At 41.2% G+C, this 26222-nt stretch overlaps 2 protein-coding genes across 22 annotated transcripts in view; one reads left to right on the top strand and one right to left on the bottom strand.

Annotated features, from left to right (window-relative positions):
• RFC1 (replication factor C subunit 1) overlaps positions 1 to 12576 on the top strand; it is a 126853-nt gene extending 114277 nt beyond the window's left edge. For 16 of the 18 annotated variants that reach the window (XM_055588300.1, XM_055588306.1, XM_055588308.1 and 13 more), the window contains 6 exons: positions 3865 to 4019; positions 4146 to 4263; positions 5632 to 5777; positions 7600 to 7813; positions 9027 to 9218; positions 10247 to 11636. In XM_055588300.1, coding sequence (XP_055444275.1) covers positions 3865 to 4019; positions 4146 to 4263; positions 5632 to 5777; positions 7600 to 7813; positions 9027 to 9218; positions 10247 to 10330 — 909 coding nt within the window. In that variant the 3' untranslated portion in view covers positions 10331 to 11636. Of the gene's footprint in view, positions 1 to 3864; positions 4020 to 4145; positions 4264 to 5631; positions 5778 to 7599; positions 7814 to 9026; positions 9219 to 10246; positions 11637 to 11667 lie in introns of those variants that run through there. The other 2 variants (XM_055588297.1, XM_055588296.1) reach the window with 2 other exon arrangements.
• Positions 12577 to 12830: 254 nt separating this feature from the next.
• WDR19 (WD repeat domain 19) overlaps positions 12831 to 26222 on the bottom strand; it is an 80342-nt gene continuing 66950 nt past the window's right edge. For 2 of the 4 annotated variants that reach the window (XM_055588291.1, XM_055588292.1), the window contains exons 32-37: positions 24676 to 24757; positions 22886 to 23036; positions 21163 to 21286; positions 19711 to 19787; positions 19259 to 19383; positions 12831 to 13142 (exon numbers count right to left, since the gene is read on the bottom strand). In XM_055588291.1, coding sequence (XP_055444266.1) covers positions 19272 to 19383; positions 19711 to 19787; positions 21163 to 21286; positions 22886 to 23036; positions 24676 to 24757 — 546 coding nt within the window. In that variant the 3' untranslated portion in view covers positions 12831 to 13142; positions 19259 to 19271. Of the gene's footprint in view, positions 13143 to 13513; positions 13652 to 14218; positions 14359 to 19258; positions 19384 to 19710; positions 19788 to 21162; positions 21287 to 22885; positions 23037 to 24675; positions 24758 to 26222 lie in introns of those variants that run through there. The other 2 variants (XM_055588289.1, XM_055588290.1) reach the window with 2 other exon arrangements.

The raw sequence follows: 26222 nt of genomic DNA, 5'->3' as shown, positions 1-26222 counted from the left end.
CCAAAATGCAGTACTTGGATGCAATCTCAAAAACGACAGAATGATCTCTGTTTGTTTCCAAGGCAAACCATTCAGTATCACAGTAATCCAAGTCTATGCCCCAACCAGTAACGCTGAAGAAGCTGAAGTTGAACGGTTCTATGAAGACCTACAAGACCTTTTAGAACTAACACCCAAAAAAGATGTTCTTTTCATTATGGGGGACTGGAATGCAAAAGTAGGAAGTCAGGAAACACCTGGAGTAACAGGCAAATTTGGCCTTGGAGTACGGAATGAAGCAGGGCAAAGACTAATAGAGTTTTGCCAAGAAAATGCACTGGTCATAACAAACACCCTCTTCCAACAACACAAGAGAAGACTCTATACATGGACATCACCAGATGGTCAACACTGAAATCAGATTGATTATATTCTTTGCAGCCAAAGATGGAGAAGCTCTATACAGTCAGCAAAAACAAGACCAGGAGCTGACTGTGGCTTAGACCATGAACTCCTTATTGCCAAATTCAGACTGAAATTGAAGAAAGTAGGGAAAACCACTAGACCATTCAGGTATGACCTAAATCAAATTCCTTATGATTATACAGTGGAAGTGAGAACTAGATTTAAGGGCCTAGATCTGATAGATAGAGTGCCTGATGAACTATGGAATGAGGTTCGTGACATTGTACAGGAGACAGGGATCAAGACCATCCCCATGGAAAAGAAATGCAAAAAAGCAAAATGGCTGTCTGGGGAGGCCTTACAAATAGCTGTGAAAAGAAGAGAAGCGAAAAGCAAAGGAGAAAAGGAAAGATATAAACATCTGAATGCAGAGTTCCAAAGAATAGCAAGAAGAGATAAGAAAGCCTTCTTCAGCGATCAATGCAAAGAAATAGAGGAAAACAACAGAATGGGAAAGACTAGGGATCTCTTCAAGAAAGTCAGAGATACCAAAGGAACATTTCATGCAAAGATGAGCTCGACAAAGGACAGAAATGGTATGGACCTAACAGAAGCAGAAGATATTAAGAAGAGACGGCAAGAATACACAGAAGAACTGTACAAAAAAGATCTTCACGACCCAGATAATCACGATGGTGTGATCACTGACCTAGAGCCAGACATCCTGGAATGTGAAGTCAAGTGGGCCTTAGAAAGCATCACCATGAACAAAGCTAGTGGAGGTGATGGAATTCCAGTTGAGCTATTCCAAATCCTGAAAGATGATGCTGTGAAAGTGCTGCACTCAATATGCCAGCAAATCTGGAAAACTCAGCAGTGGCCACAGGACTGGAAAAGGTCAGTTTTCATTCCAATCCCAAAGAAAGGCAATGCCAAAGAATGCTCAAACTACCGCACAATTGCACTCATCTCACACGCTAGTAAAGTAATGCTCAAAATTCTCCAAGCCAGTCTTCAGCAATATGTGAACCGTGAACTTCCAGATGTTCAAGCTGGTTTTAGAAAAGGCAGAGGAACCAGAGATCAAATTGCCAGCATCCGCTGGATCATAGAAAAAGCAAGAGAGTTCCAGAAAAACATCTATTTCTGCTTTATTGACTATGCCAAAGCCTTTGACTGTGTGGATCACAATAAACTGTGGAAAATTCTTCAAGAGATGGGAGTACCAGACCACCTGATCTGCCTCTTGAGAAATTTGCAGGTCAGGAAGTATGCAGGTCAGGAAGCAACAGTTCGAACTGGACATGGAACAACAGACTGGTTCCAAATAGGAAAAGGAGTCCGTCAAGGCTGTGTATTGTCACCCTGTTTATTTAACTTATATGCAGAGTACATCATGAGAAACGCTGGACTGGAAGAAACACAAGCTGGAATCAAGATTGCTGGGAGAAATATCAATAACCTCAGATATGCAGATGACACCACCCTTATGGCAGAAAGTGAAGAGGAACTCAAAAGCCTCTTGATGAAAGTGAAAGTGGAGAGTGAAAAAGTTGGCTTAAAGCTCAACATTCAGAAAATGAAGATCATGGCATCCGGTTCCACCACTTCATGGGAAATAGATGGGGAAACAGTGGAAACAGTGTCAGACTTGATTTTTCTGGGCTCCAAAATCACTGCAGTTGGTGCCTGCAGCCATGAAATTAAAAGACGCTTACTCCTTGGAAGGAAAGTTATGACCAACCTAGATAGCATATTCAAAAGCAGAGACATTACTTTGCCAACAAAGGTTGATCTAGTCAAGGCCATGGTTTTTCCTGTGGTCATGTATGGATGTGAGAGTTGGACTTTGAAGAAGGCTGAGCACCGAAGAATTGATGCTTTTGAACTGTGGTGTTGGAGAAGACTCTTGAGAGTCCCTTGGACTGCAAGGAGAGCCAACCAGTCCATTCTGCAGGAGATCAGCCCTGGGATTTCTTTGAAAGGAATGATACTAAAGCTGAAACTCCAGTACTTTGGCCACCTCATGCGAAGAGTTGACTCATTGGAAAAGACTCTGATTCTGGGAGGGATTGGGGGCAAGAGGAGAAGGGGACGACAGAGGATGAGATGGCTGGATGGCATCATTGACTCGATGGACGTGAGTCTGAGTGAACTCCGGGAGTTGGTGATGGACAACGAGGCCTGGCGTGCTGCAATTCATGGGGTCGCAAAGAGTCGGACACAACTGAGCGACTGATCTTATCTGATCTGATCTAATAGCTGCTAATAGCTTTTCCAGAGTCCCTTGTGTATGGGTTTCAGGTTTTGAATGGTTTTGAAACTTCAGAATTAATCTTGTTTCAAATGGTTTATAGTTGACCTCTCTGAGACTAGAGGTCTACATAAATTGAGATTTCCTAGGTATGTCCTGTCCCCAGACTTGTGTAATGTCCCCTACCATCAATATCCCCTACAGGAGTGTTACATTTGTTATAACTGATGAACCTACACTGACATATCATTGTCACCCGAAGTCCATAGTTTAACATTAGGGTTTGCTCTTGGTTTTATATGTTCTGTGAAATTTGACAATGTGTAATGGCTTGTATCCCGAAGAAGGCAATGGCACCCCACTCCAGTACTCTTGCCTGGAAAATCCCATGGATGGAAGAGCCTGGTAGGCTGCAGTCCATGGGGTCCCTAAGAGTTGGACATGACTGAGTGACTTCACTTTGACTTTTCACTTTCATGCATTGGAGAAGGAAATGGCAACCCACTCCAGTGTTCTTGCCTGGAGAATCCCAGGGATGGGGGAGCCTGGTGGGCTGCCATCTATGGGGTCACACAGAGTCAGACATCACTGAAGCGACTTAGCAGCAATGGCTTGTATCCACCATTGTAGTATTGCACAGAATACTTTGACTGCCCTAAAAATCCTCTTTGTTTTGCCTCTTTGTCCCTCACTTCTCCCAACCCCTGGCAACCACTAGTCTTTTTACCGTTTCTATAGTTTCAGGTTTTTCGGAATGTTATACGATTGGAACCATATAGCATGTCACCTTTTCAGATTGGCTCCTTTCACTTAGTAGTATCCATTTAAGGCTTCTCCATATCCTCTCATGGCTTTATAACTCTTTTTTCTTTAGTGCTGAATGGCAGTATAGTGTTTGGGTATACCATAGTTTATCCATTCATTCACCTGTTGAAGAATGTCTTGATTACCTCCAGGTTTTGGCAGTTTTGAATAAAACTGCTATAAGCATTCATGTGCAGGTTATTTTGTGTTTTCAGTTCATTTAGGTAAATATCAAGGAGCACACGTGCTGGATGGGATGATAAAGAGTTTTGTAAGGTCTGCCTTCCAAAGTGCCTATAACGTCTTGCATTCCTGCCAGCAGTGAAATGGAGTCTCTGTTGCCCCACATCTTAGCCTGCGCTTGGTGTCGTCAGTGTTTTGGATGTTGGCTGTTCTACTAGCTATGTCCCTCTCTCTTTCAGGGCCCATTTGATGTTGCCCGGAAAGTGTTTGTAACTGGAGAGGAGACTGCTCATATGTCACTTATGGACAAATCAGATCTCTTCTTCCATGATTATTCAATAGCACCCCTCTTTGTCCAGGAGAATTACATACATGTGAAGCCCGTGGCTGCAGGGTGAGTGTTCAGAGGTAGCGAGGAGTTAGGATCGGCACCCTCGCAGCCCCACGAAGGCCAGGTGCCCTGGGAGGGAGGGTGTGGAGTGTGGACAGTGGTGTAACCCAGACTGGTGTATTCCTGCAGGGGTGACATGAAAAAGCACTTGATGCTTTTAAGCAGAGCAGCAGACAGCATATGTGATGGTGACCTAGTGGACCGTCAAATCCGGAATAAGCAAAGCTGGAGTCTTCTGCCCACACAGGTAAGCACAGGGCTCCCCTTAAAGTGCAGACTCGGCTTTAGTTAGAACAAAAACAGCTTTTAGCTCTTGTAATTATTTGAATACTAGATAAACATTCAAACTTTTAATGGCAAAAATAGTCTTTTATAAAGTATCCTGTGGTCACTATTCTGTTTCTTAATCTAGCCTTACTTTTCAATGTTTTTTTATAAATGGACATATGGAATAGGAAAGTTAGATTTTGGTCCTAACTAAGATATGAATCTAGTTTCATTTGCTTTCTTTTATCTTAAGAATCCTTTTCTTTTTTGTCATTCTTGGCTTTCCCATATTGTTACTAAGTAGCTTATTCTTGAAGAAATGCTGCAGGGGCAGGTCTGTAGCCACTTTTCTGATACGTGAATTCTGATTTTCTTTAATTTCCTTGCTACAGAGGCAGTTTTATATTGATTACTTTATGTAGGTTGATATCTTTTACTCAAACAGAATTCTGCAAACTTTCGTTGTTAAGACTGTTATTTGCTCTTGAGTTTTGTATATTTAATAATTGACCTGAGTAACAAGCAAGGGACTTCTGGAAGGTCTACTCTTCTTTTAAAGATATCTTTTTATTTTGTTTTAGAAGTGTTCATTTTTCTCTGTACCTAATAATTATACCTGTGAGGATTTATCCTAAAGAAATAATGCTAAACACAGCAAGAATTTAATGTGCAAAAATACTCCCTAAAACATTAATTCTGATAGCAAGAAATGGGAGAAAATCTCTATGGTCAGCAATAGGAGTCTGATTAATTATGGTAAATCCTCTAGATGGTATGTTTATGCAGCCTTTAAAATTGTAAAGATGATCTAATATAAAGAATACTAATGACAGAAAATTGTTAAAGCAGGGTAGAAAATTTATGTATAATTCCAGCCTTAAAAAAGTTAGAAACTGTGGCTATAAAAGATAACCAAGGATGCCTATTTAAAAAAAAGAACTTTCCTCAAGTCCCAGTTTACTTATTTCTCTAATTATTAGATTTTCCATGCTTTGATTGACCTGGGTCTATCAATATATTTTTTTTAAGACAGTCATATCCCTCTTAAAATCTTTTCCGTGACATTGACCTGAAGTAGCTGGTGTGTGTGTTGAGACCAGCTGGCTGAGGAAGCTAGGTCGGTGAGATGACCTCTGAGGGCCATAACATGTTTTGGTCCAAGACATTTATAGCAATCAGTTGTTCCCTCAAGTTGAAGCTTCCCATATCAGCAAATCAGAGACAGAGGGAAAGGGCACAGGGGACAGTGTTGCCTCACTTTCCAGAGACTGCTTAGAAGCCAGCAGCTGCTAAAGAAGCAGCTTAGTACTGGATTTAACTTGTGGACTGCAATTCATTTTTTTTTTAGGCCATTTATGCCAGTGTTCTTCCTGGAGAGTTAATGAGGGGGTACATGACCCAGTTTCCTACCTTCCCGAGTTGGTTGGGGAAGTACTCATCTATGGGCAAACACGATCGTACCGTTCAGGACCTGGCTTTGCATATGAGTCTCAGGTAAGCAGTATTACTCCATGCTCGACATTTTAAAATCAGGGTAGTATATTTAGCCTTTCTCTAATAATGACACCATGAGTCACAAAGATTTGTGTTTTAGTTTTGATTTTATTACTAATTAGATAAATGATCATGGATAAGTTCATGGCCCTGAGTTTTATTATCTATAATTAGTGTAACACGTGCTTTATTACTTAAAAGGATACTTTGGAAAATAAAGCCAGATGGTAGATGTGCCATAATGTTAAGTTTTAAAACTATATAAATCTGAGATAGTGCTATTATTTGTTGTTATTGTGAGTATGTCTATTACTAGGAGGCATACATAATGTCTTGGTCTCCAAAATACTTAATAGGAGAAAGAGAACTATTTAAATAGATGAACTACTTTTTGCTTCCTATGCTAATAGTAAACTGACCTGGTCATTTGGGGTAGGGGATACAGTTTAGCATATCACAGAATGTAGATACTCAGAGAATTGAAAACCAGTCTCCTTAGAGGAGTTTAAGAAGTTCAAAAATTCTTGTTATTTGGTAAAATTCTGTTACAGTTTAGAAACTTAGAAAATGTATGTGCACACAAATATTAGGTGAACTTTCAGTTAGGTTCAGTTCAGTCGTGTCTGACTCTTTGCGACCCCATGAATTGCAGCACGCCAGGCCTCCCTGTCCATCACCATCTTCTGGAGTTCACCCAAACTCATGTCCATCGAGTCAGTGATGCCTTCCAGCCATCTCATCCTCTGTCGTCCCCTTCTCCTCCTGCCCCCAATCCCTCCCAGCATCAGAGTCTTTTCCAATGAGTCAGCTCTTCGCATGGAGTTTCAGCTTTAGCATCATTCCTTCCAAAGAATGCCCAGGACTGATCTCCTTTAGAATGGACTGGTTGGATCTCCTTGCAGTCCAAGGGGCTCTCAAGAGTCTTCTCCAACACCACAGTTCAAAAGCATCAATTCTTCAAAGCTCAGCTTTCTTCACAGTCCAACTCTCACATCCATATATGACCACTGGATAAACCACAGCCTTGACTAGACGGAACTTTAGGGATTCATTTTTAACCACGAAGAACTACTTGAATAATTGCATTTTCCTTTCTGGTCCCTGAAGAGAATATTAGTCTACTGTTAACTTTTATTTAAAACTGAACCAAGACACGCCTTTCTTTTGTTCCTATAGAATCCTGCTTCCTACTCTTTTCCCTCTTCATAGCCTGTGGTATAGGGGTTTTTTTTTGCTACCCTGTATTAGTTTTCTATTGCTGCTGTAACAAATTACCAAAACTTAATGTCTTAACACGAATTTATTCTCATCTTGAGATGGTAGTTACCCTGGATTATCAGGATAGGCCCAATGTAATTGTTAAGTGTTTTTACCAAAAAAAAAAAAGTGGTGGGGGAAGGCAGCAGTTAGGCAGAGATCTGAAGATGCTGCTCTTCCTCTGCTGACTTGAAAATGGAAGAAGGGACTGTGACCCAAGAGACGTAGGTGGCCTCCAGAAGCGGGAAAGGGCTCTTTCCCCAGCTCTTCTCATTAATAAAGCTGAAGGCCTGCATCTCAGCTCTTTTCCTATTCTCTGCCCATTGCTTTTTAAAGATGAAGCATCAGTTTGCCCAGGTGTCCCTCTCTGATGCTTCCACTGTATTTGTGTAGATACACTAATGTGTATCCATCAGCCTAGTGGTGTAAGTGCTAAGCTTTCCCTACTCCAGCTATTAATTAGTAAGCATTCCTTTGAGCTTTACTAAAAGTGGATTAAATTCTAGCAAACTGTGAGCTGGTGGTAGTTTGCCAGTGACGACATTTGTATCTCTTTTGTTTTAAGAACTTACTCCAGCAAAAGAACAGTAAACATGGATTATCTGTCACATATAAGAGATGCACTTGTACAGCCCTTGGCCTCACAAGGGATAGAAGGAGTACAGGATGTTGTTGCTCTTATGGATGCATATTATTTGATGAAAGATGACTTCGAGAGTATTATGGAAATTAGCAGCTGGGGAGGCAGACCTAGTCCGTTCTCTAAACTGGATCCCAAGGTAAACTATGTACTCCACTGGTTTTCCAACACTTTATAATTACCATATACTGGAGTATTTCAGAAATGTTTTAGATGCTTTCAAAAGTTTATTTATTTTTTTTCTTAAATGCTTTTTGCTTATGGTCTGCACTTTCCAAAGATACTATTTGAGTACAATATTAAGAGTAGACTTTGGGATTTGACTTTGTAATTTATAGTTTTATCTTTGCTTTATGCTAAATGGGAAAGCACGATGTGAAATCTGAGGAGCAAATATATTAATAAATGTATCCTTTATAAGGATGGGCAGATGAGCCTGGGGGAGTAACAGACACACAGACTTCTTATAATGAGCATGAAAAAACTAAAGTGACATGAATTTGTGACATCTAAGACTTCACCCGGTGCCTTTTTATTTGGTGCTGTTCTGGAAGTTATATTCTCTGTGACTTGCCTTCTCTAGAACTTTGACTTGACTATGGGAATGACTATAGGTAAATTCTCACAAGAGAATTTATCCATTGTTAGAATTTTTGCACTAATTCAGCAGTTAGGTTTAGAAGCTTGAAATTAAGGCTTTTCAAGTTACGTAGTATTTTGAAATAACCTGTTTTTGTGGGAAATGTAATTTATATATTCTGTGGTAATTAGAGGCCACCTTTAGTCTTGTACTTCATTGTAAATCTTTTTTGATTTGTTGGTTTACTGATCAACTTTGTCACTTTGTAGAACTGCAGAGAGCACTGAATAGAAAAAAATGATGACTTAAAATGATTATTAGAAATCTGCCTAATGTTCCCAAATACTGATTCTTATTAAAAAAAAAAAAAATTTGTTGAAGATAGTTGATTTACAGTTTTAAAAAAAATACATTTATTTATTTGGCTGTGCCAAGTCTTCATTGTGGCATGTGGGATCTGGTTCCCTGACCAGGGGTTGACTCTGGGCCCCGTGCACTGGGAGTTCAGAGTCTTAGTCACTGGACCACCAGGGAAGTCCCTGGTTTACAATGTTGCATTCTTCCTTTTTGTCATGGGCTCTATTAAGAATGTCATGAAAAACAGGAACTTCTCCATAGAAAAATGCATAGAGATAGACTTGCATGTACTTGCATGCATATTTTACAAACAATTTCAAGGGGTTCCTAGGGTCTCTCAAAGCCTCTAGGCCTACAAAGTTTAAAGGGGTTGTTTGACACTTGAAGTTTTAAAAACTCTATTCCTTTTGTGTAGGTGAAAGCAGCCTTCACAAGAGCTTACAATAAAGAAGTCCACCTTACTCCATATTCACTCCAGGCCGTAAAGACACACAGACATAGCACAGGCCCATCTCTGGATTCTGAATACAATGAAGAGTTAAATGAAGATGACTCTCAGTCTGATGAGAAAGACCAGGACACTTTGGAAACTGATGCTATGATCAAGGTACTATTTTAATATACCAATAGGAGAAGCCATGATACTCCCTCAAAATAGCTTACCTTGTATGTAACTTGCCTTTTGAATTATTCAGAGCCTGTTTAGCAAGTAGCAGAGGAAGCTGAGAAAAAGTTTTTTTGTTCATCACAGTTCCAAGGGTAAAGAAAGTATAGATTTCGTTTTTATAAACAGCTTCTTATAAGGGTGTAGGAGCCTGATAGCAAGAAACTAGGCCATCATATTGATGGTCTTATTCTCTGTTGGAGAAAGGACTGTTTTGGTTTTTTTTTCCCCGCTCTTGGTGTGTGCTTTACACACAGACACATTTTCACAGCATAATTAAGAAAAGCATTTTTAATGAAACTATTCCTCCCTTCTGTTGTTTTTTTTGCTATGGCTATTGAACTGCCTATAGAAACTTCTCAGAGCAAAACATCCTCATCTTTTTCTAGGAAAGATTAAAATCATTTATGGTGTCGGTTCACTGTTTACCATGGGCCAAGGCAAAGGAAATCTAGTTTGTATCTTCTTCTGTCCTTGGTGTGGGTGCGTTTATCATTTGTGCCCCTCGATTCTGTTTTGTATGTGTAGGGGTGGGGTAGTGGCCTCTCCAGTGTGGCTCTCACTAGTCTTGTCTAGACACACCACTCCTTCCCCTGCTCAAACTGTGTGTTTGGATCTCTAATCTGAAACTGAAAGAAAAGACAATTCTTCATGAAACCATTACTGCGTGTGTAAATGATCTCTTGCTTGTTTTGTCTTTCCTAAGTATATCTATACCTGAAGTCTAAGAAACTGCATATTGGGGAACATAGTCTGGTTCTAGAGGCTAAATAGCTTTTCAGTAGTTTAAAGGCCACACACCTAGCCAGTCGCTGTTAGTAAGCACATCAAGGGTAGCTGCAGTTCAGGATACAGGCGTTTGCAGCCTTGCTTCTTTATTAAGTTGCAGATAAAGATTTGATTTATTGTAGAGATGAACTAACCCATAAACACAAATGCTAACTATTTTGTGCATCTTTCCCTCCCAACAGAAAAAGACAAAATCTTCAAAGCCTTCAAAATCAGAAAAAGATAAGGAGTCCAGAAAAGGAAAAGGAAAAAGTTCAAAGAAATGAAACTCTTTCACTGTTGACAGCTACTTTTTGCTTACCCTGCTGACCAGTCTCAGCTGGTCTTAGAGAATACCTTGTTTTCCCAGAGGAACCATGTTCTAGTGTAATGGGACAGCCTCATGGTCTCATTGCAGATAAACGGTGGTACAGCTAGAAGGACGTAACCAGTAGGCTGATGTACACCTCTTATAGAGGTTATTAGGACTGCGTAGGTCCTCCACTGTCCCTGTCAGTCTAACAGATTGTACTTCAAGATGACTGTATAATCAGAATTAGAAACTGCATGTGGGCTTTGGAGTCAGATTTTTAGTGAACAGCGATATGTCTGGGAACAGAGGTAGTAAGGCGGCTTTTGTAGGCTTACGAGTTTATCCTAATGGCCATTATGGGACCAATCCTGACTTTTTAAAAAGCATAGTTACTATAATGTGGTGAACTTTTGTAAATAAATCATAATACAAAATAATCACCACCTAGAACTGGGTTTTCTTTGTACATTGTCAAATATCTTGCCAAATATAAACTAGGAATAAAAATGTGTCACAGGCTACATGTACAGATTCTTAAGATTGTTATCTTGTACAGTAAAATATTATGTTGGTATATTTTTCCTTACTAATTTGCAGATGATTGGATACAAAAGCTAACTATATTCCTACTAACCTCTTGTGTAAAACATGTAACTTTTGCAGCTGAAGAGTCAAACTCTAATTCCAAACATCGTTCCCCTGTGAAAGTCAACCACACACACCTCTGCTGTGAACAGAATTTCATGGAGAGGCCTCTTTGTTATTATTAGACAGTATTGTGGCTGCAAAAGGAATGTCAGACATTCCTAACCTTCCAGAGTTTCAGCTCATCAGGTTCAAACCAGAAAGGCCTAGGCTGGCTCAGACTCTTACCTTCCTCTGGTTTGGGACAAAACGCACACAGGCTTTTGCTGACTTTGTCCTTGGGAGAGCCGGTTCCATCCTCACAGGCTCACAGCCCTGCTGGGACTTTCCATTGTATCTGCAGCTGCGCTTGTTGAGGAGCCTTGAGGCTGTGGAACCAGCCTTGAGTTTGGGTGTCTAGCGATTATTTAATCTTGTCAATAAATGCTCAGAGGTACGTGCTACTTCTGTGAGGTATGTGTTAAAAGGAATGTAAAATCTGGAATCTGTTCCAGCCTTTAGGGAACTGATTGTCTCTCTCACCTCTATAACAAGATTAAGTCTTGAGACATTTAAAATGTATTTACCAGTGTGAAAAACGTCTTCCATATAGATTAAGTTCATTATGGGAATAAACTGTTTCCTTAAGCCTTTGCCTACTGAGCCATGTCCCTCTTTTTGTTAAAGCCCTGCTTGAAACTTCTGCTTCAGTGAAGATTTCCTTGATTGATGACTGCCTCACCTCACCAGTGGGTGAGCACACATTTCTTCTGCATATTCTTCTGTCACTTTTGGATGTGCAAGTTGTGTCTGTTAACTTGCTCTGTGCTCCCCGGGAGAAAGACTGTAATTGTAATCTCCTTGCGCCCAGGTCAGCGGGTTGTGTCCTTGACTTGTTCAGTATGATTTGGAGCAACCAGCAAATCCTTATTGGAGCCACTGGAGGCCACACATCATCCTTGCAGCATACTTTCTTTTTTTGAGATCCATTGAATCTTGGCTATTTGGTAGTCTGTAAGAAACTACTAGTTTATTACTACTACTACTTTATCCTTCATCTTTTAAGTTTTGGCAGTCTTTTATTTGCAGCAACATTATCGGGCCTCTTGAAGTTATTAACAAGGAGTATACTGGTGTATGTATTGGGAAGAGTATCTTCCTAAATAAGTTTTGGTACAGTTATGTTCACTAGTGAATGTCTAAGCCCCTTATGGGTAGGTTTAATGATAATGACTTGTATCACTTAGAAAGTAAGGCCAAGGCCTCTAGCCAGCCTTTGGGAGGAAAAAAAGAGATTATAAAGCTGGAGGTATTCATATGGATACCTGGTGCTGTAAAACGTCATTGGCACTTTGGTTTCTACCCTAGGCTCGTAGGTACCTCTGTAATGCTCAGGATGCTGGTGGCTACCCTGTAAAATTGTATCATCTGATACATTCAGAGTTAGGCTGCATGACCTTGTCTCTGCTCAGACTTTGGTACTCTGGTTTTGGATGGCAAGGAAGTATATACTCACCTGTATAGTATGCGGGGTACTATACTCTGGGGAAGGAACCCTCAGGGCCACCTTGGGGAAGATACTGAATAATGTACATCTCTAGCGGATGTCAAATGATTTAACTTTTGACAGGAATTCTGTACTACATAGTATAATGACTCAGGAAACATAAGCTTATAGTTTCACTCATTCTTTCAAATATTGATTTTACTGATTTTTGATATTTTTATTCTAGGACTTGATTTGTGTAAGCCTCTCACTTTAAACTTTTTAACACCTGTGCTGTCTAAACTTCAGTGTTTCAAAGCTACTTTATTTCTTTTTCTGTCTTTAAATACAGGAAAACATTACAAATATTTAATCACTTTATTTTAAAGGGGATATTTCAAAATATAAAAGATATCAAAAAGCTGAATATTTACAATTATGTCATAGGTTACTATTAACAGTACAGAGCACTGAATATGTAAGACTCAGAAGAGGAAATATACAAAGTATAAAAAATAGCATGTTATATATCACTGTCACTCTACAGAAGTTGAAAGTGGTGACCTGGAGATGTGACCTTATTTTTTTCTGTATCCAGGAAGAACCATCCTTAAACTGCTAGGGGCAGAAACACAGCCTCTTGTAGAAAAATGTTGTCTTCTCAGGATCATTATACCTAAAAAGTATACCAAAAAAAAATAAAAAATAAACCCCATATGCTTTTATAAAGGTTTCAAATAATAAACTGGCATTTAGTAATAAAAAAAGCTAAGCATGATATTTTGCACAGTTTCTGGAATGTGAAGCAGGATCACTACATGTAGGTGAGAAATTTTCAGTCTGTAATTAGTACTGAGTTTCAGTCTTGGCCTTTCAGTTGATAAAATTGTATGGGCAGGTTGTTGAACCTCTGTTATAAAGTGAGGATCATGTTGACAACAGCCACCTTACTGAGAAGAATGAGGAAATGCAAAGTTAGTGCTCAGCAACTCAACCCAAAGAGACCCATGCCAAGACACATTACAATTAAACTGCCAGAAGTTAAAGACAAGGAAAGAATCTTAAAAGCAGCAAAAGATAGCTTGTTATGTCCAAGGGAACCTCCTCCTCCCCATAAGAACGTCAGCAGATTTTTCAGGAGCAGCTTTGACAACATCAGGCCATTCTCTTGTAGCCTGTAAAGTGCTGAAAGAATAAAACTGCCCGTCAAGAATAGTTTATCTGGCAAAGCCATCCTTCAGAACTAAAGGAGAGAGAAAGAATTTTCCAGACAAGGAAAAGCTAAAGAGGTTCATCACCACTAGACTGGCCTTATAGAAATGTTAAAGGGACTTCTTTAAGCTGAAATGCAAGGGCACTACGTAATAATAGGGAGATATATGAAATTGTAAATCTCAATGGTAAAAGTAAATATAAATGCAGACTAATGAAAGGTACTTATAACTAGTGTGAAAGTTAAACAAGAGTAAAAATAATGTTTTATTATATCCATAAAGTGAATAAGCTATGTATATAAACTATTCTATAGATATCCTTCTCATAATGCAAAGGTTTTATAACTACAGTAATTTGTTAATGATACATAAGGTTCAGTTCAGTTGCTTGGTTGTGTCCGACTCTGCGACCCTATGAACCACAGCATGCCAGGTCTCCCTGTCTATCACCAACTCCCGGAGTTTACTCAAACCCATGTCCATTGAGTGGGTGATGCCATCCAACCATCTCATTCTCTGAGGGCAGGAGGAGAAGGGGACAACAATCTTTCCCAGCATCAGGGTCTTTTCAAATGAGTCAGTTCTTGGCATCAGGTGGCCAAAGTATTGGAGTTTCAGCTTCAACATCAGTCCTTCCAGTGAACACCCAGGACTGATCTCCTCGCAGTCCAGGGGACTCTCAAGAGACAAAGATGTAAACTGTGATGTCAGAATGTGGACAAAGAGAGTAAAAATGCATTTGAACTTAAGTTGTTATCAGCTTCAAATAGACTGTTGCATTTTATGTAAGTCATATGGTATCCACTCCAGTGTTCTTGTCTGGAGAATCCCAGGGACGGGGGAACCTGGTGGGCTGCTGTCTATGGGGTCGCACAGAGTTGGACACGACTGAAGTGACTTAGCAGCAGCAGCATGGTATCCACAAAGCAAAACCTATAGTAGACAAAAGAATCTGGACATACAACTACAGAAAACTGTCAAATCACAAAAGGAGAGAAAGGAGCAAGAACAAAGGAATAACAGCCAGAAAACAAAGCGGTAGTAAGTCCGTATCTGTCAGTAACTATTTAACTATAAATTCTCTGATCAAAAGAGAATAGATTAAAACCAAGATCCATCTGTAGGCAGCCTACTAGACTCCACTCTAAGGACACACAGACTGGAATGGAAAAAGATAGGGAAATCAGAAGAAACCGGGAATAGCTATACTTAAACACAATAGACTTTAAAACAAAGACTGTAATAAAGGACAAAGAAGGCCATTATATACTGATAAAGGGATCAGTCCACAAGAGGATATAACATTTGTAAATATAAAGCAAATATTAACGTATCTCAAGGGAGAAGGAGCAATACCATAATGGTAGGGGACTTCACTATCCCACTTTCATCAGTGAATAAATCTTCCTTTGACAGAAAATCAGTAAGTAAACATTGGTCTTAAATGATGTGTTTGACCAGATGGACTAAACAAGCATAAGTGGACAGATCACATGTCAGGCCACAAAACAAGTCTTAATAAATTTAGAAGACTGAAATCATATCAAACATCTTTTCTGACCACAGAAATACAAAACTAGAAATCAATTTCAAGAAAACTGGAAAATGTACAAATATGCAGAAATTAAAACATACTACTCAGCAACCACTGAGGTCACAGAAGAAATCAAGAAGAAAAAAAAATCTTGAAAATGGCAATATCGTTGGCCCTTCATATCTGTAGGTTCTGTATTCACAGATCCAACCAACCATGGATCAAAAAAATTCAGAAGTACCAAAAAGTTCCAAAAGGCAAAATGTGAATTTGCCACATGCTGGCAGCTTTTTATATAGCATTTACATTGCATTCAGTTATATAAGTAGTCTAGAGGTGATTTAAAGTGCATGGGAAGAGGTGCATAGGTTATATGCAAATACTACACCACTGTAAATAAGGGACTTGAGCGTCCATGGGTGTCGGTATCCACTAGGGGTCCTAGAACCAATCCCCCACGAATACTGAGGGACAGCTGTACAGCAAACCAAATCTTACGGGATGCAACAAAAACACTTCTGAAAAGAAACTCATAACAATAAATACCTACATTAAGAAACAAGAATGATCTCAAATAAATAGATCAGCCTAACTTAAGGAGCTAAATGAACAAGCTAAGCCCAAAGTTAGTGGAAGGAAATTTCAAAGAGCAGAAATAAATGGAGACCTAAAAGACAGTAGAAAAGTTCAATGAAACTAATAGCTGCTTTTTATTTCTCAGAAGATAATAAACCTTTAGCTAGACTCACCAAGAAAGAAAGGGGACTCAGAAATGAAGGAAGGGATATGATATTCAATAACATGGGAATATAAAAGATTGTAAGAGACTTATATGAAACACTATAAGGCCAGCAAAATGCACAACTTAGAAGAAATGGATAAATTCCTAGAAACACACAACCTTGTTAAGACTGAATTGTGAGGAAATTAAAAGGAAAAAAAAAAAAAAAAAGGCCAATTACTGTAAAGGAGATTGAATCAGTAATAAAAAAAATCTAGGACCAGATGGCTTCACTGGTGAATGCTACCAAGCATCTAAAGAATTACCTTCTCAAACTTTTCCAAACTCATTTTATGAGGCCAGCATTACTTTGGTACCAAAACCAGACAAGGAAACTACAAAAAAGAAAATTACAGGCCAGTATCTCTGAACATAGTTGCAAAAGCCCTCAACAAAATATATGTGGTGTATATCTTGTGTATATACATATACAAAAGAAGGCAATACTGCTATTTGCAACAACGTGGATGGACCTTAAGGGCATTATGCTAAATGAAATAAGAGACAGGTAACTGTACTATCTACTTATGAAAAGTGAAAGTGAAGTTGCTCAGTCGTGTGTGACTCTTTGGGACCCCATGGACTGCAGCCCACCAGGCTCCTCTGTCCAAGGGATTTTCCAGGCAAGAATACTGGAGTGGGGTGCCATTTCTTTCTCCAGGGATCGTCCCAACTCAGGGATTGAACCTGGGTCTCCTGCATTGCAGGCAGACTCTTTACTGTCTGAACTACCAGGCAATCCCCGTCTCACTTATATGTGTAGTTAAAAAAAACCCACTGAACTCACAGATGCAGAACAAATTGTTGGTTGCCAGAGGCCCAGGGTGGTGGGCAGGCAGAATGAACATGGCTGAAAGGTATAAAATTCCGGTTACAAATAAACCCCAGGGATGTAATGTACAGCATGGTGATTATAAGTTAACAATACTATATATCTGGAAGTTGCTAACAGAGTAGATACTAAAAGTTCTCAAAAAAAACCTGTTAACTGTGTGTAGTGATGGATGTTAATTACTGTGGTAATCATTTCATAATATAAACATAAAATCATTATGTTATATGCCTAAAACTAATACAAGATGATTAATTATACCTCAAAAAGTTGAGATATTAAATATATATTAAGATGCTAAATATGTGATAATATGTTACGTAGCAACAGAAAAATAAATGGACCCCAATCATAATTTGAGCAGGCTTTTAAAACAGAATCTGACAAGCTGATTCTAAAATTTTATACAGAAATGGAAAGAAAAGTAAGAGTAGTCAAAACAATCTTGGAAAAGATGACAAAGTTGTAGGATACACAATACCTGGCTTTAAGATGTATTATAAAGTCACAGTAATCAAGACAGTATAGTATAAAAATAGGGGACATGCACACTGAAAACCCAACTGATTTTCAATAAGGGCATGCAGGCAGTTCAATGAGGAAAGACTTTTCAACAAATGCTGTTGGAAGAGTAGATATCTACTTGAGGCGGAAAGAAATCTCAATCCCTACCTCACACTGTAAACAAAAATAACTTCAGGATGGATCACAGACCTAACACAGGTGAATATGCGCGTGACTTGCAAGTAGGGAAATATTTTCTTAGACATAGAAAGTCATAACAATAAGATAAATTGCTAAGATATAGTTTATCAAAATCAAAATCTTCTGCTCATCAGAAGACCACTAAAATAAATGTATAACGGATTCACTTTGCTGTACACCTGAAACTAATACAACATTGTAAATCAACTCTTAGATAATACATAAATTAAGAAAAGGAATTGGGAAGCCACAGTGGGAGAAAATATCTGCAAAATAAATTTGATGAAGACATATCTAGAACATACAAATAAAGAACTTACATAATAAGACAATCATCTGGTAATAATAGGAAAGGAACAGCCTTTTCAACAAATGGTGCTGAGACATCTGGTCATCCACGTGCAGAAGGAGGAATTGGGGTCCCTACCTCACATCATACACAAAAATAGATTGAAGACATAAATGTAAGAGTAATAACTGTAAAACTCTTAGAAGGAAGTGTAACTGTAAAACCTTTGTGGTCCAGGATTAAGCAATGGCTTCCTAGACATGACACCAAGCAACCAAAGGAGAAAAAAACAGATAAATTGAACTTCATCAAAATAAAAACTTGAGTACAGTAAAGGATACTATCTAGAAGGTATCTGCAAATCACGTATCTGATAAAGGACTTGTACCTAAATATATTAAGGATTCTTATAACTCAATGAAAAGATGAAATACCCAGTTAAAAAATAGGCAAATGATTTGAACAGTTCTCTAAAGAAGATATACAAGTGGCCAACAAGCTCATGAAAAGATGCTCAACATTATTATCATTAGGGAAATGCAAATCAAACCACAGTGAGATACCACCTCACACCTACTAGGATGCCTGTAATCAAGAAGGCAGACAACAAGTGTTGGTGAGGATGAGGGGAAACTAGAACTCTTTATGCTGCTGGCGGGAATATGAGAGACTGCAGGTGCTGCAGAGAAAGCAGTTTGGAGTCCAAGGACAGCGAAAGGCCAGTGGGGCTGCAATAAGTAGAGGAAGAGGCTGGGGCCTCTTTGTCTTTTCACTTGCAATCAAAAGCTCCACCTCTGGAAGGGAGCCAGATACACTGGAGGCAGACTGAAAGGACCTGACCATGGACCGGGTGACTGGGGGTATGGTTTCCATCCTGATCAGCTGGTTGGATGGAGCTGCAGTTTACCAAGGGAGTAAAGGAATGCAAGAACAGGCTTTGTGAAAAACGAGTAGGGCTTTTGGCTTCCTAGCTAGAGACTGCATTTCCCTGCCTCCCCTGCAGTGTGTGTGGCCACATGAATAGGTTCTTCCCAGTGGAGACGGGAAGGGTTATGTGCTGCCTCTATGCAACAAAAATGAAACTTGGAAAGACTAATGGGAATTTTTCAGGTCTCTGGAAACAAAAATTTTTACAATTACTCTGCTGAGTTACGAACTAAAACAACCTCCATTTTAACAGCTAGCTATAGTTTTAATGAACTGGTTAAAAAGAAACCCATGTGACTTGATAAAATACACTCTGGTTGGAATCCATGACGCTATTCGGTCAAATAACTTTTGTCACCATGGAGAATGTACAACCTGTCTTAGTTTGTTGTGCAAATCGGACAGGTTCCATGACACACAAAAGGAACCAATGGCAGAACACACTGTAAAGCCATGTCTGCCCTGCGGACCCTGTGCCCTGAGAAGGTGAGTGGATGGCCTGGTACTTACTTGCACATGCCGCTCATTGCTCCACTTCTGTCCGCAGGTACTGGGTGCAGTCAGAGGTTTTTTTCAGTTGATCCAAGTTTAATCTTTCTGAACACATAGGACATGTGCTTTCAGTGCTTAACATGCTGTTTGGGGAGGGAAAGGAAGAGTAGATTAAATAATATTCCTTTACCTTTGGGTTATTGTGATATGAAAAACAGCTGTTCCTTTCTATGTCTTAGTTACACGTTCATCACGCAACTTAAGAATTAGGAACATTCAGTCTTAGGCAGCAGTCCCTTTAAGGAAAATGTTCTCAAAAGTCATAGAAGATTCTCCCAAGAAGACAATTTGAGTCTTTAGAGATTTTTAGGAACATGAACAAATAAAGAGACCTCAGTAGAAACTGGCTGAATAAAAGGTCTATTTTTTGATAATAAGTCTGTATGACTAAGTGAAATGATACAACTTACACCTTGAATTCTGAGTACAGAGCAGGGAAGTCACAATGTGGACACACCGCCCAGTCATCCTTCAACATATGTCGACCCTGGAAACAGCACATTGGAGAGTAAAACTCATCTTTATTCAAATTTCCCGTTATTCAATTACAATACATGGTTACAGTTAAAAGCCAAACCTCTAAATCATGATATAATAATAATAATAGGTGGGTAATTGATTAAGAAGAGATGACATCAAAAGGACTAAAGCCAGATTTTATCAAATTTGTGTATAAAAGAATAATCTTCAGTATTGTGACATTACCTAAATTTATTTTCCTTTAAAATAAAGCTTATATTAGTCTAATGATGAACAAACATTTTAATATTTTCTAATAATAGGTCTTAGTTTTAAATAGATGGGGACAACAGTGGAAACAGTGGCTGACTTTATTTTTCTGGGCTCCAAAATCACTGCAGATGGTGACTGCAACCATGAAATTAAAAGACGCTTACTCCTTGGAAGCAAAGTTATGACCAACCTAGACAGCATATTAAAAAGCAGAGACATTACTTTGTCAGCAAAGGTCCATCTAGTCAAGGCTATGGTTTTTCCAGTGGTCATGTATGGATGTGAGAGTTGGACTGTGAAGAAAGCTGAGCACTTAAGAATTGATGCTTTTGAACTGTGGTGTTGGAGAAGACTCTTGAGAGTCCCTTGGACTGCAAGGAGCTCCAACCAGTCCATTCTAAAGGAGATCAGTCCTGGGTGTTCATTGGTAGAATTGATTTTGAAGTTGAAACTCCAATACTTTGGCCATCTGATGCGAAGAGCTGACTCATTGGAAAAGACTCTGATGCTGGGAAAGATTGAGGTCAGGAAGAGAAGGGGACGACAGAGGATGAGATGGTTGGATGGCATCACCAACTCAGTGGACATGGGTTTGGGTGGACTCCAGGAGTTGGTGATGGACAGGGAGGCCTGGCGTGCTGCGGTTCATGCAGTCGCAAAGAGTCGGACATGACTGAGTGACTGAACTGAATAATAGGTCTTAAAGTTTATAATAAAAACCACCACTTAAGTGCTACAGCATGCCAGGTATTGAATTAAGGCTTCATATTCATTCTCTGGTCAACCTGCAGTTCATCTCAATAGACAAGAGATTATGATGGAGGGACCTAGTGAGGTAAAAAGCAAGTCGCACAAGGTTATACAGCCAGTATGTGGCAGAAAGACGATCTAAGCCCAGGACCACCTGATCTCCAACTCTGGGCTCTCCTCTGCAGGGCCTCATACTTACTTAGGTTATTATATGCCTTGAATACAACTTTCAGCTTTACTGATCATGCAATTATATGCTAAATGTTGCAGGAAATTTGAGAGGTAAGATTATTTCGGAAGCAGAGAAAGTGTTAACACATCAAGTCTTCAAGCGAGCTATAGATTATATATATGCAAAGAAAGGGAAATGATAAACTTACTGTTGCAATGCAATATGGGATGTTATTTTTACACCCAGGACAGAGGAGTTCACACTCTGGGAGAAGAAATTCACAGAAGGGACATGGGGTTGTGGCCTCTTCTGTCTCTGATGTATCAGGTCTCCTGTGAGGAAGAATCACATGAAATGCACCTGTTTCTTCATAATCAGGTCCTGAGACTAGAGATACAAGCTAGAGACTATTGGGCCCATGCTCCAGCCCAGGGAGGAGCAAGAGGAATGAGCATGGCTCAGACCATAGCATTACATGGGCCACCTCTGCTGGGGGGATGGGTAGAGGCCACAGCACATTATGTGCAGAAAGCATGGTTGGGTCTGGCTGTATCCTGTCTCCCAGATCACTGGAGCAGTGAGCCCGCCACTTCGCTTTGTGTACTGAAGTGGTAAAGGCTGTCCAGGGCTGCACAACACAGCTTTCCGTGCCGGCGGCAATGTTCTAATTGCGTGCTCACCAATATGGTAGCCAGGAGCCACACAGAGCTCTGAGCGCTTGGAATGTGGGTAGTGTGAGAAACTTTTAAGTTTTATTCACTTTTCACTGTAAATAACCGTATGTGCCAGTGGCTACCACAGGAGACCTCACAGCTATAGAGCACTCATGCGTGGGGCGAGATCCAGTGCCTCTCCAAGCTGGCACCCAGGCTGGTGTGGCACGAATCTGGGGGTCAGTGTGCTCCAGCGTTTTCTCCCCACTTCACTTCCCATGCTGGCAGGCATGCTCGGTCATGAGGATTTGGTCTGAAGCTACTTAGGCTTATTGGCTTTAAAAAAAAAACGGGAGTAGTCCATGTAGCCCTATCCAGGTGAGAGTTCCCTGCCATGAGCCCAGCTGGCAGTCAGTACTACTTGGTTTCCCTTTGCTGTTACTGGCGCAGCCATGGCCCTTGGCTGACATGGGAGTTCTGGGTCAGCAGGCAGGTACACCTGAGTTCCCTGGTCAAAAGGGGACCCACAGGCGCCCCAGATGTCATCACTGCAGACCTGGTAATACAGAATTACCACATGATTGCTACTACCTTCGCCTTTTGTAAAGATGAGTGCTACTTTCCCTGGGTTTTCCTGTAGAAAGTCAGGTCACTGGACTGCTTTCTGAAGCGGGGCTGTGACTTGTGTGCCTTTCGAGGGTTTGGAAATGAACTCTTCTGGCAATAGGCTGTGTCATCACCAAGTTGCTCACACTGAGAAGCACTCACTCTTGGTCCTTCCATGGCCGACAGTGTTTGCTGCCTACCTAACAGCCATCCTGGCCAGCAGAGCTTTGTTTTCACTCAGCAATATACTTCAGAGCTAGAGGGAGCCACGCAGCAGAGGACTAGCCAGTAAGAGGTAAATGCCATGTCCTTCCTAACTAACAAGGCAAAAACCTTTGCGTCTTTTGATTTCCCTACTTCTTTCTTCCTGCCTGGAACAGGGTACGTGATGTCAGACAACCACAGCTGTGCAGCTGTGAGGCGGGAACTTTTTTTGTCCTCGGTGACAAGCAGGACACAGAGATACCAGCCTGGGACTATAACACCTTGTGTGTGAGTCAGACAAATCCTGACTTATTCAGGTCGTCTGAGTAAGGGTTTCCTGCTCCTGGTGGCTGAGTACAAGCCTAATTGCTCTCCCCAATCTGTGTTCTTACTCAGTCCACACATTAGTAGCTGTGTTCTGAAAAATATACTTGTGATTAGACGGTAGGAACAGTTGTCCCCACGTACCTGACCATCGCCTCGATCTTCTTCTTGTATTTGGCGTCTATCTTGTTGCGGTACTCAGGCCTCATCAGCATGGCTGCGAAACTGAAGGCCGAGTTCTTCAGGCCAGCCCTGTGACACTCGATCACAGTGGACGTCAGGATGGGTACGATGTCTGCAAAGCAAATGGAAGAGCGCTGGCATGATGCCAGGATCGCCTCTCTCTCAATCTGCCTTTTCTGGCAAAGAACCTGTGATGGACCGTTTGAGGAGGAAAGGGCACAGCAGTGCAATCGGGTGTCTTTCCCCTGGTGATACTGTGTTTTGCCAGTAACACGGGGCCCCACACTCCCTTGAGGTAACCTTTGGCATGTTTCCTTTCCTGCCTCGAAGATAAAAGTTCTGCATTTGACGGACAGCTGATGAATGAGTGGGGAGATTAACAATTTTATGCACTAACCTGAGTGCACTTGTTTCTTCAGGACAGATACCTAGAAGTTGAATTATTGGCTCAAAGAGCATAACTTAAAAAATACACACACACACACAGACACGTGCACACACTCAGTGCAAATTGTCAAACTGCTTTCTGGAATGTTTGTTCCCACCAGCATCAGGAGAGTGCCTGTCTAGCACACCCTTTGCCAGCCACATATAGTTATTTAGTCTTTTTCATGTAACAAAAATAAACTCATTTAAAGAATGGGGTGAATTGTGACCTGTGAGCTAAATGTGCCCCTCTGTTTTTGTATGGTCCATGGGCTTTTACATTTTTAAATGGTTGGAAAAAAAATCAAAAGAATAAAAATCTGTGATGTGAAAGTTATAGGAAGTTCAGATTTTAGTGTCCAAAAGAATGAAGTTCTGTTGGAACCCAGCTGTGCTCATTTACATATGGTTCACGCCAAAACGGCAGACACTGGCCCACAAAGCCCCGAGCCTTCGGTATCTGACGCTTTATAGAAAAAATTGACTCTGTCATATAGAATGTGACAAAATCTAATCACTGAAAAATGTTATGACGACATGTCTTATAATATTGGGACCGCTTTCAGAGGCAGGCACCTACAGCGGTTGAGAACACAGAGTAAGACTTATTAGCTGACTGTATGATCGTGGGCAAGTGCCCCCTCACTTCTCTAACCCAAGTTTGCTTATCTATAAAGCAGAGAAAATAGGACACATGTGCAAACTGGAGACTGGTGGCCTGAAAAAGACCTGCTTGAACCTGGGATCTGGGAACTTGGATTTTTGGAGAGTTCCCATCATTTCCAGAGCAGGGAATGAATGGTTCCCTGTGCCTGGCCTCTGTACAAACAATGGGGTTTATACTGAGCATCTGCTTTGTGGGAGTCAAGACTGGGTACCTGCTCATCAGGGGGTACCCATGTGGCCAGCCCCCCAGGGTCCGCCCGGGCACTGAGTCACGCGCACGCCGGTAGACTCCAGTTACGTGCTGCCTGGAGGCGCTGAGTGTGTCCAGTGTGACAGCACGGGGGGCTTGGGTGCTGGCCCCTGACCCCCAGGCCCTGCCCCTCCCCTTTTCCCTTTCCTGGTTTTGCTTTGTATCCTTTCCTCATAATAAATCTGAACCTTAGCACTACTCTGTGTTGAGTTATATGAGTCCTCCTTGTGAATTATCAAATCTGGGTGTGGTCTTGGGAATGCCGGTTACACCTCTTCATGGGGTGGCTGTGAGGATGAAATGACCCGCTACGTGTAGAGAAGAGAGGCTGGCAGAGTTAGAGAGGCTAGATCTTAACCATGCTACACTCAGGCAGAAATGGGGACAACTGGCTCCCCTCAGGACTCACGTGATGGAAATTTGCTGATGTTGTTGGCCACCCGGATAAGCATACGTGCCCCTTTCATATGATCTCCATTTTTCACATGAATCTGAAATAAGTGACACATTAGACTCTTAGAGACTTTTAACACTAATTCAGTATACTCCAATTAAAAAAAAAAACATGAATTCACCTTTTATTCTCCCAAATAAACAACTCAGTTATGATCCTGAACAGGGTGGGCACGAGATTCTGGCAGTCTTCCTTTCTGTCACTCACTTGAGGTTTCTCCCTTATTTCTCCTTCTGGCAGCTGCTGCCCGGCCTCACGGCCTTGCCAGCCTCACCCTGCTCTACACTCTGCTTTTTACTTTGCTCTAGATCACTCAACATCTTTTACTGGTCTTTACTGGGGAGCTTGAGTAACAATAACAACTTTACCAACTTGCTGTGAGCCCTGAAGTCTGAGTTAGTGAGGCAGGAGGAAAGAGGATGGGCTGTTCTGAGAAGAGGGCGCTACTTGTGAGAGGCAAAGGGGCAACGATGGCTGGAGAGCCTGAGCTTGGGTGAGCTTGAGTGGGGTGTGTGATGCAAGGAGGTGGTCCTCTTAGGATGACACGAGGCTGGGGAGTTGGCAGGGCCAGACCACCATATTGCTGCTGTTGTCCAGGTGAGAGGAGGCGGCCCTGAGAGGGTGGGGAGTGGGGATGGAGAGAAGCAGACAGACGGGGAGCCGGAAGTGGTGCTATTAATGGTGAGAACGTGAAGGGTGAGTAGAGTAACTCCCAGCTGTAACATCCATCAGGTCTGAGCAGATGGACGATGGTGTAATTAACTGAGCATTGCAACGTAATTAATAAATATTAACTGAACCTGAAGTCGCCTTCCACTGACTCCCTGGGCCAGCTCAGCCATCCATGTGCAGAGGTCCCAGGCTGTCCTTCAGCTGGAGTTCCTGTCCCAGCTCTGGGAGGAAGCAGCCGCTAACGCCAAGTCTCCCATTTCCCCTGAAACACGGATGGCTTTCTCCAGCCCTTTGTGTCAAAGAGGCCTGGGACACTTTTATATCAGTTCTTACTTGATAAGGTCTAATAGTTTCCCTTTTGAATGCCAGACGCAGTTAAAAATCTTGAATATATCTGGTGCTGGGATAAAGGAGTAGAGTGGAGGGGAAAAGTTACATGGGTGCTCTTCAGTTGGGGGGGGTGCGGGGGAGGACGTCTGGTCTGGGGGAAGTGATGGGCCCACTCTTAGAGCCAGAGGAAAAGAAGACTCAAGAGCCATCCCTGTGGCTTTTCGTAGGAGAAAGCCCTGGTCCTGGAGGGCTTCTAATAGGAACCTGTAATTTTTGTTCCCATATTCCACCAACTTGTTTCTGTCCTCCCCTCCATGCCCAAAGGCTCCATTTTGCTGGATTCTGTGCCTCAGCACACTGGCAGTGCCACTCATGTCTAAGCCGAGAAAGCCCTCCTTCCCCATTTCTACTCCTTTCTCTACAAGAGCCCTCCTGTGGCTCAAGAGGAAATGCACTTCTGGTGGCTGCAAGCTGGAGTTCTCCGATTTCCCTTACAATAG

Source organism: Bubalus kerabau, chromosome 7 (assembly GCF_029407905.1).
Source record: "Bubalus kerabau isolate K-KA32 ecotype Philippines breed swamp buffalo chromosome 7, PCC_UOA_SB_1v2, whole genome shotgun sequence".
Lineage (NCBI taxonomy): Eukaryota > Metazoa > Chordata > Mammalia > Artiodactyla > Bovidae > Bubalus > Bubalus kerabau.
The sequence above is the reverse complement of the archived record's forward strand: the minus strand, read 5'-3'. Positions and strand labels throughout refer to the sequence as shown.